The sequence below is a fragment of the Mesoplodon bidens genome, assembly GCF_964165515.1.
Source record: "Mesoplodon bidens genome assembly, chromosome: 4".
In the NCBI taxonomy this organism is placed as follows: domain Eukaryota; kingdom Metazoa; phylum Chordata; class Mammalia; order Artiodactyla; family Ziphiidae; genus Mesoplodon; species Mesoplodon bidens.
Window position 1 is genome coordinate 5,977,491 of NC_138160.1, and position 13,024 is coordinate 5,990,514.

The following is a 13,024-nucleotide window of genomic DNA, read 5'->3' on the forward strand; positions in this document are numbered from 1 at the left end:
CCCCACCGCAGCCCAGTTTGGTCTAGAAAGGCCCACGAAACCGCCGCCGTCGCCGCCCCCCTCCAGCCCCTCCCTGTCGCGTATCCTTCCGTCGCGGTGCCCCCCGCCCCCCGGCCGGCCCTCGCCGAGGAGAACCCCAGTACGCAGGCGCGGTAACCAAGGCGGCGGTGTCTAGTGAGGATTTGAAATCGGCCGCGCGTGCGCACTGGATTCCCGGCCCCGGCAAGGGCGGCCGCGCTTCCTCCCCGCCCGCCCCCGCCCCGCTCCCTCCCCGCCCCTCATTGGAGCGGAGGCGGCGGCGCCCCCTCCTTCCCCCGCGCCCTGTCGCCGCCGAGAGTGTCTTTTCGCCGCCGCCGCCGCCGCTGCAGGAGCGCTGAGCGAGCGGCGCAAGCGTGATCGAGGGCCGGGCGCACGGCGGCGGCCCTCCCGCGGGTCCCGGGCTGCGCGGCGCCTGGGCCCGCCCCCTCGGCCCTGCCGCCCGCCCCCTCCGATGGCCTCTCCCGCCGGCCCGAGTGGAACGCCGCCGCCGCCGCGGCCCCCGCACCCGCCCTGCGCCGCGTGAAGGGAGCCCGACAGGCCTGAGCAGCCCGCCGCGGCCTGCCCGGGCCCCTCCAGGCCGCCGCGAGCCGGGACCCCGACGGGAGCCGCCGCCGCGAGCCGGCGTGAGCCGCGGCGCAGGCCCGCCCGCCCGGCCGTCCGCCCGGCCGCGCGCGGCCCGTCCGTCCGTCCGTGCGCGGCGCGGCCGGGGCTCGGGGCGCGGCGGGGGCGGGGCCGGGGCGGACGGGCGCGCGGGCCCGCGGGGCGGCGTGTGGATGGATCCGCGCGTGGCCTGGATCCAGCCCGAGCAGAAGGGGCCGGCCAATGCCCTGTGGATGCAGATCTGGGAGACCTCGCAGGGCGTGGGCCGCGGCGGCTCGGGCTTCGCGTCCTACTTCTGTCTCAACTCGCCCGCACTGGACACGGCAGCCGCGGCGGGAACGGCCGGGCTGGGCGGCGGCGGCCTGGCTGGGCCCGCGCTGTCCGCCGCGTCGCCCCCGCCGCCCGCGCCTGGCCCCGCCGCGCTGCCCCCCGCGCTGCTGACGGCGCTCGGGCCCGCGGCTGAGGGCGCCCGGCGCCTGCACAAGTCGCCGTCTCTGTCGTCGTCGTCGTCGTCCTCGTCCAACGCCGAGTCGGGCACGGAGAGCCCCGGCTGCTCCTCGTCGTCCTCCAGCAGCGCCTCGCTCGGCCGGGCGGGAGGAGGCCGCGGCGGCGCCTTCTTCCACTTCGCCGACGGTCCTTCGAGCGGCCCCGGCGCAGCCAACGGGCACCCCGGGCCGCGCGGCCCCGCGCCCGCCGGCTCCCCGCCGCAGCACCAGTTCCACCCGAGCCGCCGGAAACGCGAGAACAAGGCCAGCACGTACGGCCTCAACTACCTGCTGTCCGGCAGCCGCGCGGCCGCGCTGAGCGGAGGGGGCGGCCCCGGGCCCCAGGCGCCGCGGCCCGGTACGCCGTGGAAGAGCCGCGCGTACAGTCCGGGTATCCAAGGGTGAGTGCGCGCGGCGCGGTGCGGCGCGGGGACCGGGGAGGGGGGCGGGGTGGCGGCGCCCGCCCGTGGGGATCCCGGCCCGGCCGGGCATGCCACCCCGCCGCGGGGCTACCCGGGCAGCGCCGCGGGAGCTCGGAGGTCCCCATCCGGGCTCCCGAGGGTGGATGTTGGAGGCTAACATCCGACTCCCTGGGAGGTTGTTATTTCCATTTTAAACTCCTCTTAACAAACGAGTGAAATGTCCGGATTCTTGCACTAACAATGTAGGAGAGGGACCCTTGAGTCCGATTTGTGCAGATGTTTTCCTTTTCTCCCTGGCGAAACTGGAAAGGAGGTCGCCTAACTTTCTCTCCATCTTCTCCCACCCCACCCCGACAGGTTAGGGACCTTTTGTCAAAGTGGGGTGCAGATAGGTGTGGAGTTTGTTACCTTGCAGAGAATTATAGTATTGCCAGGAATTTGAATTAAGTGGAAGGTAAATACTGGTTAAATGTTAACTTTATTTCTCCGCGGAAATTCATTTGAAAGAGGATTAGATATTTTGTAACGATACAATTTAACCAACAGCGAATTTAGAAATGACATTTTCGGGAGGGGGTGTCAATGTTACGGTTTAATTTTGTGCCGAAAGTGACAAATAGCATCATCTGCAGTTTTTTTTTTAAACAAGTTAGTAGCATTCAAAGAAAGTAAAAAAAAAAAAAAACGTTTGTAGCAAATACTTATTCTCTGGAAGGCGTCACCTCTGCTTTACGTATTTCCACATCAGCCTAAAGGGGATTAGAAGTTCCTTTTAGGGTTAGTGCAATTACAGACGCAAGGAGTGGTGAAAAAGGTGTGTGTGTGTGTTGTGTTGGAGCAGTCCCAGGTGACGCTGCTCGGGTGTGAGTGCTACTTACCCAGCCCTCTTAGCTTCCTGTGCTTTTCTGAGCACCCTCCTTGTACAATCTCATGCTGACTTAAAGGGCACCTAATGATTTTCTTGGGTGTTAGGGTTGGAAAACATTAGAGGCTTAGAAATTTCCTCAATTGCTAGGTATTGAAATGGTCTCTTCAAGTAACTTTTTCTTTTCATAGGTCTGTTTATTCTGCTTTGAAGTGTGTTGTAAAACACTTAAATTGATTCTACTTTAGAGAGTGTATGATACACAGTAATAGCTGCGTTCTGCAACTCGTTTCACCTGGTGTGGGTTGGAAGCATTACTTTCTTAAATTCCTTGAAGCCTTGAGCATGCACTCAGCCCCAGGGAAGAGCCCAGACTCCTCTTCCTTCTCTTTCTCCAGTTCTTACTTGTAGAACTTTCTAAGAAGAGGTGGTGGGGACACAGTTTCTTCCTTTCATTCTTTCATTTATTTTTTTGGGCTGTGTTGGGTCTTCGTTGCTGCGCATGGGCTTTCTCTAGTTGCGGCGAGCGGGGGCTACTCTTCGTTGCGGTGCGCGGCTTCTCATTGCGGTGACTTCTCTTGTTGCGGAGCACGGGCTCTAGGCGCGCGGGCTTCAGTAGTTGCAGCACGCGGACTCAGTAGTTGTGGCTCGCGGGCTCTAGAGCGCAGGCTCAGTAGTTGGTAGCGCACGGGCTTAGTTGCTCCGCGGCATGTGGGATCTTCCCCAACCAGGGCTCGAACCCGTGTCCCCTGCATTGGCAGGCGGACTCTCAACCACTGCGCCACCAGGGAAGTCCCGGACACAGTTTCTTGATGTATGGCGTTAAACGTAAGAGTTCTTTGGGGGACCTGTAGGTTTCCAGCCTGTCTTGTAACTGGAATTGACTGTGTTTTAGCACTTGGGAAACAGAAGGCGCATGGTCTTTGCTTGTAGAGCATTTTTGGGCCCAGACCGTCTGGAGCCCTGCTTCTTCCTCTCATGATCTGGTGGCAGTGCCAGTGTGATGCCCTTGTGCAAACTGCTCAGGCTCTGGAAGCTGTTCCCTCACCCATCGTTTCTAGTACGCCTCAGTACGTAGGTTGCTATCGCTTTCCTTAGCAAATGAGCCTACTACCTTCCAGGTGCTGCCCTGGGATCCGGGGGAGGGGTCGGCGTGGGAGACACAGCCCCAGGACCCTGACTTGGAAACCTGAGTCCGGGTTGCCCGCGCCTAGGGCCCGTGAGCCCTGCCTGTCCAGTCTCTCTCTGCCTGTCCTCCTCACCGTCACGTGGCCTGTTGTCGTCTCTAGTGAGGTCGCTCACGAACCCCAAGGTGGTCATCACGCCTTCTTGCCCCCCTTGGACCGTTCCCGGCGCGGCCAGTGGGCTTCTCTCCTCTGGCAGCAGCTTGGGTCAGGTCCCACCCCCGGGCACCTCCCTCGCCCCCCTTAGGTTAGAGGCAAAGCCTGATACCCGGTCTGCTTCCCGGGTGCTGCCCCTCTGGGCCCTGCCTGGGGTCTCCACTCCCTCTCTGTCAGGGTCTCCCGCCTCTACCCCCATCAGCCTGTTAGAAGTCGGCTCCAAGTCGCGTAGGGCTGAAGAGTGGGCTCCGAAGCGGCCGGGAGTTCTGTGTTTCGGGCCACCTAAACAGGCGGGCCGTGTTGGCCGCCCTTCCTTGCCTGCCTCTGTGCGTGGCCCTGGGCCTGTCCATTCTCTGCTTTCCCTACCTAGAGGAGGAGCCTGCTAGGCCTGCCTGTCACGTGCCTGGAAGGGTGAGTACCCTACGCTTGGTTCGCCGCTCTGAGTCCTAGCGGACTGCCCATCTAGAAGGGCGGAGCGGAGGAAGGGTGCTCCGGAGCAGACATTCCCACGCCCGCTGGGCTTCTCCAGCTAACTTTTTGGTATAGAGAGGTAGCTGTGTCTGGAACTTGCTCCAGGCTACCAGCTTACCCAGAGTGATGAGGAAGGCTACCAGAAGGGCTCTCACTTGTGGCTTAGAAAGGGAAAGAACTGAGATGAGAGATCGCCTCGGCCGGCCAGCAGAAAAGAATCTTGTTGAAGAGAAGTTGCTCAGCCCATCTAGTCTCAGGACAGCATTTCTGGAAAGACAGTGTCTGCAGTCCTCAAGAAAGGGTAAGCAGTTGCTGGTGGGGGGGAGTGTGAGTAGCGCCAGCTGAACCCCACTGGGCCTTTGCCTGGTAGCCCATGTAGCAGCTGGCGCCATCCCTTCTTTCTTGGGGAGGTTTCTGCCCTTGGGAACTTTGCCTGGCGGCCGCCTTGTAAGGTGACCAACCTATTTGCATCCTGAGTAAGACGAAGAAAAAGCAGGTGAAAATGGGCAGGAATTAGTGTGAGAACCTTCAGAGCAGAGAAGGTCACATTCTTGTCTTGGAGCTGCCGCTGGTTCTAGTTCTTAGTCAGTTTCCTTGGTTGAGCTCTCCGTCTTGAGACTGACCCTGAGCACGTGTCCTGGCCTCTGGCTGCCGCCACTCTCTCCGGCCCTTGTCTCCTGACCCAACAGTACTTTGTGACCTTGCCTGGGTCAGTCTCAACAGCTTCAGAAACCTTCCCAGTTCAAAGGTAAAGAGAAGTCCTGCGTAAGTGAGAGTGGGAGAGTGGACCTCAGATACTCTGCCGCACCCTTCCTGGTGTCCTGTAGACCCCCGGGAGGGAGGTCCTGAAATGGGAGAGAACCCAGCGCCCTGGCGGATGCCTGCAGTCCGGGCCCTGTCCTGGCTTGTGTTCAGCGTTTGTCCTCTCAGGCCTGCCCGCGGTGTGCAGGGCCACACGCAGCACCCTCCCTGCAGGTCCCCTGACAGTATTTCATTTTTTTTAACATCTTCTGTTCCCTCAGAGAAAATTCACTTAGCCTGAAGTTTGTGAGAAGCCGACAGATGTCGTTTCGGAGGAGAGGCCCATGTGCCCCGCTGGGCCCCAGCCTGGGTTCTTTCTAACTCCACGCGTGTTCTCTTTTCTCCTTTCTCCCGAGTCAGTGCCTGGAGAAGATTCAGGATCCCTCCTCTCCCTCTGTGCCTCCAGCCTGACGTGGCACTACCTGCAGTCCAACGAATGGCCTCCCACGGCTCGTCCTTAGGGGACCAGTGGGAGGGCACAGGTGAAGGTCCAGCAGGCCCCGCCACGGACCATGGCTGTCGCCACTCTTGTTGCCTTGGTCTCCTTCTCATCTCTTCCTGTAAACATCCGGGGATGCGCAGGAATGGTTATTGCGCGATGGTGGCACACGTGGGCCTTGTTTTCTGAGTGTTCATCCTTGGAGGCCCCAAGGGTGATGCGCTGGGCACGCGTTTGCTGCTGCACTGACCGTTTGTGAAATTAGCTCCCCCTCGGACACTCCTCCCTGCGTGGAAGTTGCATCCTTGTCCCTGCCCCTTGCACCACGGCCAGTCTCTCTGCAAAGTGACATTGAAACTCCAGCACAAGATGGTGGCTGTGACAGTGGGGGAAAGTGATGTCTGGGCACTGGTAAAGGAGGACGGGCAAAGCTAGCATAGGTGACGCTGGGGGACGGGGCTGCCGAGGAGGGGGGGAGGGAGGGGGCAGGGGAGGGGGAGGAGCGGGACAGAGCTCTGGAAGTGGAGGGTCAGGATACTAGGAGTCATCCGAAAAGTGGGCCCTCGAATGATCTTGTAAAAAATGGCCTCCCGGCTGCTCCTGCTGTGCAGGTCAGGGTGGGATAAAGCGGACGTCCTGCTGCTGTGAGCTCTGGATGGAAAAGCAGTGCCAGGGCAATGCCATTGCAGCCGCTTAGATGTGACACGTGGTTGTGACTTAATTGCTCCTAAACGTATTTTTAAGTGTTTGAAAGTAAACAAGTTTTTCAGAATTTAAGATCTGTTTTCCAAAGTAAAGTCTCAGACCTTCTTTTGGTCGCTGTTTAATATGAAATGCTGGCCCCCATTTTAAATGGATTCATGTAAATAGAAGGGGAGATAGCAGTCATCCTTGGAAAATAAGGCTTTGTGTGCCGTGGTTAGGTCATCATGGTTTAAGATTTGGGTTTTTGGTTGTGAAGTAGAAGAGGGTTCTAGTAAACAAACAAACACACCTATGATGTTCAGATTCAGAAACTCGATTTTGATGGTACAGCCAGAAGGCAGGCTCACCGGGGAGGGGTGACTGTATCTCTCACTGGAGTCATAGGAGGTTGTCATAAGCCACGGCGTCACCTGGAAATTGCCACTGGCCAGCACAGCTGTGCAGAGGCCTGCCTAGAAGACTCTGGTCAGCTTGTCAGGCATTTCTTCTCTCAGAAGGCTGCTGAGTGGGTGTGGCACCCGAGGAAGGGCAGGTGGGTGGTCTTGGTAATCGAGACAGGTGCCCCAGACATCTGCCCCCAGTATGAACGAGCCTCCCAGTGAGGTGCTCACAGGTGCCTCTCCCCAACGGCTTGGGATTTGCGCTAAAAATGAAATGTCTTATGCTAGGATTTTCATGCTGCACTGGTTTGCTGCCGCTGTGTAACAAATGTCCACAGGCTCAGTGGCTTTACAACAGCACTCACTGATGTGTTGCAGGTCCTATGGGTCAGAGGTTGGCGCTGGGGGCTGGGTTCCCTGCGCAGGCACTCCGCTGGCTGAAGTCTTGGGGCTGCCCACTGTGTTCTCTGCCGGGGCTCAGGGTCCTCCTGCGAGCTCACTCCTGTTATTGGCATGATTCCATTCCTTGCAGTTATAGGACTGAGTTCCCTGATTTCTTGCTGGCTGCCCTCTGGGGCCTCTCTCAGCTCCTTTAAGCCACCTGCGTCCTTTGGCTCGAGGCCCTTCCATCTTCAAACCCACCACAGGGCTTTGGATCTCTAGATGGCTCTGCCGGCTGAAGGAAGCCTCCTGCATTAAGGGCTCATGGAGTTGGGTCAGGTCTACCCAGGTGACTGTCTGTGTTTAGGGCACGTAATCATACAGCATAATCACAGGAGCAGTGACAATTTCATCACGGCCGCAGGTGCCGGGGGTCAGGGTACAGAATCTTCTGGGGGCTGCCTGCTGCACGTGCAGGTGTTCTCTCTCGTACGTAGACTTCTATGCTGTGGGAACGCAGGTTGTGTTTTTCTTTTCCAACACTTCTCTCCTTTGACTGGACTCCAGCCCATCACGATGACTCTTGCAGATTGTCTGTCCTCTGGCTTGGTTGTCACCCCTGAACTCAGGGACAGCCAGAGTGATCATAGCTGTGAGTGCCTTTCTGTGCCTTTCTCACGTGGACTGTTCTTAAAATATGTCATCTGAGAAGAGGTTATGTGAAAGCCATGGGGATGAACATAGGGAAATTACAGTGATCGAAAAGTCCCGTTTGTGAGCTGTCCTGCACCGGTCAGCTTAGGAAAGGTGCCGCTCCTGTGCTGGGGGAGGGAGGTCGGTGACTCACCTACGTCGCCTCCGTAGTCAGTACCTGGATCCCCGCAGGCCATCCTTGCTTTGCAGAAGACCCTGCACCCCTTGTCCTGCAGCGCAGGTTAGTGGGAGTGGTGTCCTGCCCAGAAGCCCCGCCTCAGAGCTCTGTCCTTTCCTGTGGAGTCACTACTCCTTTTTTTTTTTTTTTTTTTTTTTGCGGTACGCGGGCTCCTCACTGCCGTGGCCTCTCCCGTTGCAGAGCACAGGCTCCGGACGCGCAGGCCCAGCGGCCATGGCCCATGGGCCCAGCCGCTCCGCGGCACGCGGGATCCTCCCAGACCGGGGCACGAACCCGTGTCCCCTGCATCAGCAGGCGGACTCCCAACCACTGCGCCACCAGGGAAGCCCCACTACTCCTTTTAAAAGCTGACCCCTGCTCCCCTGGGTCTCTTCGGGGGAAGATGGGCTGCGTCCTACCCTGCATTCCCAGTGCCAAGCATGCACCAAGCTTCTGCTGAGTAAGTGTCTGGTGAGTGAGTGAATGAAAGAAAGAAAGAAAGGAAGAGAGAAAGACTCTGGCAGCTTAGAGGGGCAGGTGAGGTGCGGCCAGTCTGCAGAGTTTAAATAAACCAAAGGCTAAAAATAACGTTTGCTGTTTGTCTTAGAATTTCTGCAGACTTGATTGCCAACTCTGAAGTTATTTAAATGCAGAGTGAAGTAAAATCTCTCGCAGTGTATCTGCCTGAAGAGCGTGGTTAAATCAGCTTTATGCCTTGTGACAGGATGTAAAAACAAAACATTCAACAGAAATTCTAGTCTCCGTTAGAAAGGCATCTCCATTCAGTTCCAACGGGTCTTTTTCTTACTATAAAATTAATACCTGACATGAAAAGTTAGAAAACTTGGTACCTGGTGAGCGTCCTGTCACCTGTTCGCACACACGTGGCCTGGGCTTCCTTCTGAGGCCTGTGTTCCCTTTGCTGGTGGGAGGGGACGGAGGCTGGGCCCCGCCCTGGCCTGCGAGGCAGCGCAGAACTTTGTCCTTCTCTGCACTGACAGGGTGGACTTGACGGAGGGCTCTGAGGCTCCCCCTGGTGGGGAGTGGCTTTGCTGATCAGCCCCGTGCCTTTTTATTGTGGGTTTGTGCTCAGTTTTAATTCCCAGATCAGCTGCTCCGAACAATCATTTAAGCTCTCTGTGGTTTGAGATCAGAGTTAATTTCCTGAGTGATAACATGTGGATGTAGGTCGTTTATATCTTTTCATGTTTGAAAGAGATTTCAGGTGCTCTTAACGTTTCTGGAATCCTGGGAATCTGAAGGAATGGCTAGAATGCTGGTAGTTAAAGGGAAATGAAAAATCGAACTACTTGTGTGTTTTCTTTTCTTCCATCCCTTTAGCATCGGGAAGCATGTGCGAGGCCTTGAGCTTGCCGGCTAGCCTGCATCTCGGGTAGCCTGGCTCCCGGGTCTGGACGTGGCTGGCTTCATCGAGGGTTCTGACTTCTGAGCCTCAGAGTCCCACCCGTGGAGCAGGGCCTGCCCCGTTGCCCTCGCAGGGCTTATTAGAGAAAGGAGACGTGGGCTCGCTTGTGTGAGTGGTCACGTGGGGGAATTAGGGCTGCTCCTTTGCTTTTCTCCTCTCTTCTCTAAAGAAATGGAAACCAAACTTCTTGTTGCCAACCGGATACGGACAACTTTCCCTCTCAGGCCAAAACTTTTCTCTTGGAGAGACTGCTGAAGACTTGCAGTCGGTGTCTTCAGGGCAGGCAGCGGGCACAGCTGGAGACAGACCCACCTGATGCGTGGAAATGCTTTCTCCTTTTGAGCCAAGGGAAACTTTTCTATTTTTAAAAATTTAAACAATGCCTGAGTCATGTGTCCTCTGGGTTTTTAAGTAAGAATCTTGTCTTCCCAGAGCTTTCAGGGTTTTCCTGATGTATTTATCAGGTATGTGTGTGCTGCCCTGTGTAACTTGCTTAGAGTTGTTTGGGATTTTGGTCTTGTTCTCTGCAGAGTGGAAGGAGTGGAGTGGATGTTATGCTATTTCTCTGAGCTCTTGCAGCTTTTAGCACACGTTCTGTGTATAATAGTGCAGGAAGCAAAAGTGAGGGCCTGGGAAGGTCAGAACTAGAACAGCAGCACCCTCTGTGGAACATGCTGTGAGGATGGGGGGCTCTAATTCTGTGCTGCCCTGTATAGTAGTCACCGGCCCCGTGTAGCCACTGAGCACTTGAAATGTGACTGATGGGATTGAGGAACTGGATTTTAATTGTTTTTAATTTTAGTTGACATTCGAATGGTCTTATGTTTGGACAGCACCGAACTGCAGTAACTTTAGACTCCTTGCTTGGAACACAGATTCCTTACTTGATTGAGTAACTGCTGCCTGAATAAATCCAAACTCAAACAGCAGCAAAAGCTGCGCTACTCAGCAAGTTGCCACTGGAAAGCTCCAGAAAGTGTGTTTCTGCGTTTCTAGTATAAATCCTTTTCAGAGGGCTGCTGTTTCAGTAACACATGAAGCATAAAATGGGTTCCTACGGCTCGGGGTGTCTGGTCCAGCAGGCAGGTGGTGGTTCTCTGCACCTCTGCACACGGGCTAATGACATAATCCAGCCTCTTCCCACCGGGCAGTGTCCTTGGGCAGCAGCAGCAGAGCACAGGGACTCCAGCATGGATGGGGTCGGCTCTCTGCACGAGGTTCCTCCCTGGTTCTCAGAGCAGGCCCATGAAACGGGTAGTTTTTCTCTTGCTTTGGAGACAGAAAAGCAAAGCCTAGACAGGCTAATGTGATCTGGCCAAAGTTGCTGCATGTGGAAATGTCAGTGTAGCTCTGACATTGGGCGGCTGCAAACAGTTCTTAAAGGAAGAGCTTAAACGAAGTTCCTGAAACGAAGGAGCCGTCCCCAAGACGCGGGGATGGAAACTAGCAGCTTGCTCTGCAGACCTGGCTTCCGTGTGTCTGCTGAGGGCCATTTGCTTTTCTGCCTTCCTAGAGAGAGCAGACTGGGGGAGGGGGCCCAGGTCCTCCCTTAAGGACTTTGCCGGTCAGATGACCAATGACAGAGATACGGGAGATGGGTGGGGCAGCGCTGGGGGAGGCCCCCCCCCGGGGACCGGAAGCCCATCCTGCTGCTGTAGTACAAGGAGTTCCTGCTTCCCCCAGACGTCCGCAGCTGCCTGGGGGCAGTCGTGGTGGAGGCAGCCGGGCTCCTGCCATCTGGGTTATTCTTAGAAGTTACACTGTCTGAAAAACGAAGCATTTGATGAATCCTTGGCTTGTGTTTTTCTGGAAGACAGTGGAAAGGCCGAGAAACAGGACCGGCGAGCGTTTGCCGACGGCCTCCTTGGTGTCAGGCGCTGCCTTTGCTGCAGATCCTGCTTTCTCCCAATTCCCCCGGACAGTAAGTAGTTTTAAGTCTTGGTAGATGAAGAAGCATCTCGCCCAGGGTGCACCTAGAAGATAAAAGAACGGGCGCCTCAGCGCGGGCCTGCTTGACAAGAAAGCCCCTGTGTTCAGTGCTGCCTCCCAGGAAGGGGTTGGTGCCCCCAGAGAAAGAGCCAGAAGCAGGAACTTGGTGAACTGGCGGGGGCGGGGGGGGGGTGCTTAGCGCCACGCAGTAAGGAGGATTTTGGTTACTGGCATCTTTTCTAAACGTAAGCAAACAGATCAAAAAATTGAAGTGTAACTCTGAAATGACTGAAATAGAAAAGAGGGTACCTTGCATGGCTTGTGAAATGCAGAGAAATTCTGAAGTATTGTTGCAAGTTAGCTCCTGTAAAAACGTGGGTGAGGAGTCTGTCTAAAGAGCCGGTGTGTCTCTCGAAGACCGCCTCACAAGAGACAGACGGACAAAACCTAAGTACGATATGATGGATAGAAATAAGAGTATAGAGCTGAGACCAAATTCCAAAGAATGGGGACCTGTGAGAATTGTCACAGGCTAAGGCCTGGAAGGAAGGGAAGCTTGCACAATTGGTAAGAGTAAAAAGGGCCTCTTAGGATCCGAGTAAGCCCATAGGAAGTAAGTAAAAAGCTGGGCTGGGAAGACGGCTCAGTGTTCCGGAGCCTTCCGTAGCAGCTGGATGCTTCAGCTTTTCCTTTGCTCCCATCAGGGGAGTGGTCCTCAGTACTTGTCATGGTGTTTAATTGTCACTGGCCCTACTGAGCCCTCGCCCCTCGCAGGAGAGGGAGAGGTTCTTGTCTCCTTACTGTGTAGGAGAGGGTGGTGTAGGAGAGGGCGTGAGGCTCACACTGCCCATAGGTGCGGAGCTGGCATGGGAGCCCAGGCAGTCTGATGGCACAGCCCGTCCTCTTAACTGCTGGACCCTCGGCGCAAAGAGGGGATTGTCCAAAGAGGAATAACAATAGGAAGAAAACACTTGCTTACGTTGAGTTCCAGAGTCTCTAGGTCAAGAGAAATGACTACCGGCTTCTCAGGAGGGGTAGCAGGCGACATCATGAAGCTCCGCCCCATCCCTGTACATCTCTTGGGCACCCCGCAGATGGACCCAAGAGGAATCTGAGTAGCTTCCTGCAGAGCCAGCAGCAGGCCCTGGTCTGTCACCCTGCGGCTCTCCAGTGGCTCCTTTAAGAACCGGTGACAGCACGGCTGTGCGTGACACCGTGCCTCTATGGTTCTGTTTGCTCGTTGCTTTAAAATGAGAGACTGATTTGGACTGTGCTTTATGCTGATTTTTAAATAATGATATTGGTTTTATAAAACAGATTTGTGTGTATTTTTTGGTAAAAAGCAGAAAGCTTTAAAAATCACTCAACCCCACCACCCAGAAATAACCACGGACCCATTAGGTGACTGCCATTGTAGACATCTCTCTAAGCCCCGTATGGATGGACACATGCATTGATCAACAGAAATACTTCTATTACAACTTATGTTCTCCTTAGGTACGATTTACTAAATTATTAATTTTGCTTGAAAGCGAAAGTAATGTTCAACTTCAAAAAAAAATAATAGTTTCTAAGAGATGTTGCTGAGACTAAGAATATAAAGAAGGTTAAAAACCTTATGTGGCTAAGTGCAGAGAAAAGTTAAAGTTTTAATGAAATCACTTCAGGTTGTCTGCTACCACGTAGGTTAGCGACGTTAGCCCTTGCTATAGACTGAGTTGTCTCCGCTCAGATCATAGGTTGAAGCCACAATGTGGTGGCATTAGGAGGTGCGGCCTTTGGGAGGTGATGGGTTTAGATGAGGTCATGGGTGGGGCCTCATCATGGGATTAGTGCCCTTATGAGAAAGACCAGAGAGTTCACTCGTTCT

General features: G+C 55.5%; 1 protein-coding gene across 2 annotated transcripts in view; it reads left to right on the forward strand.

Annotated features, from left to right (window-relative positions):
• The first annotated feature begins 766 nt into the window (after positions 1–766).
• The window catches only part of TENT4A (terminal nucleotidyltransferase 4A), a 44,355-nt gene continuing 32,097 nt past the window's right edge, over positions 767–13,024 (forward strand). For both annotated transcript variants that reach the window (XM_081230793.1, XM_081230794.1), the window contains exon 1: positions 767–1,525. In XM_081230793.1, coding sequence (XP_081086919.1) covers positions 813–1,525 — 713 coding nt within the window. In that variant the 5' untranslated portion in view covers positions 767–812. The remainder of the gene's footprint in view (positions 1,526–13,024) is intronic.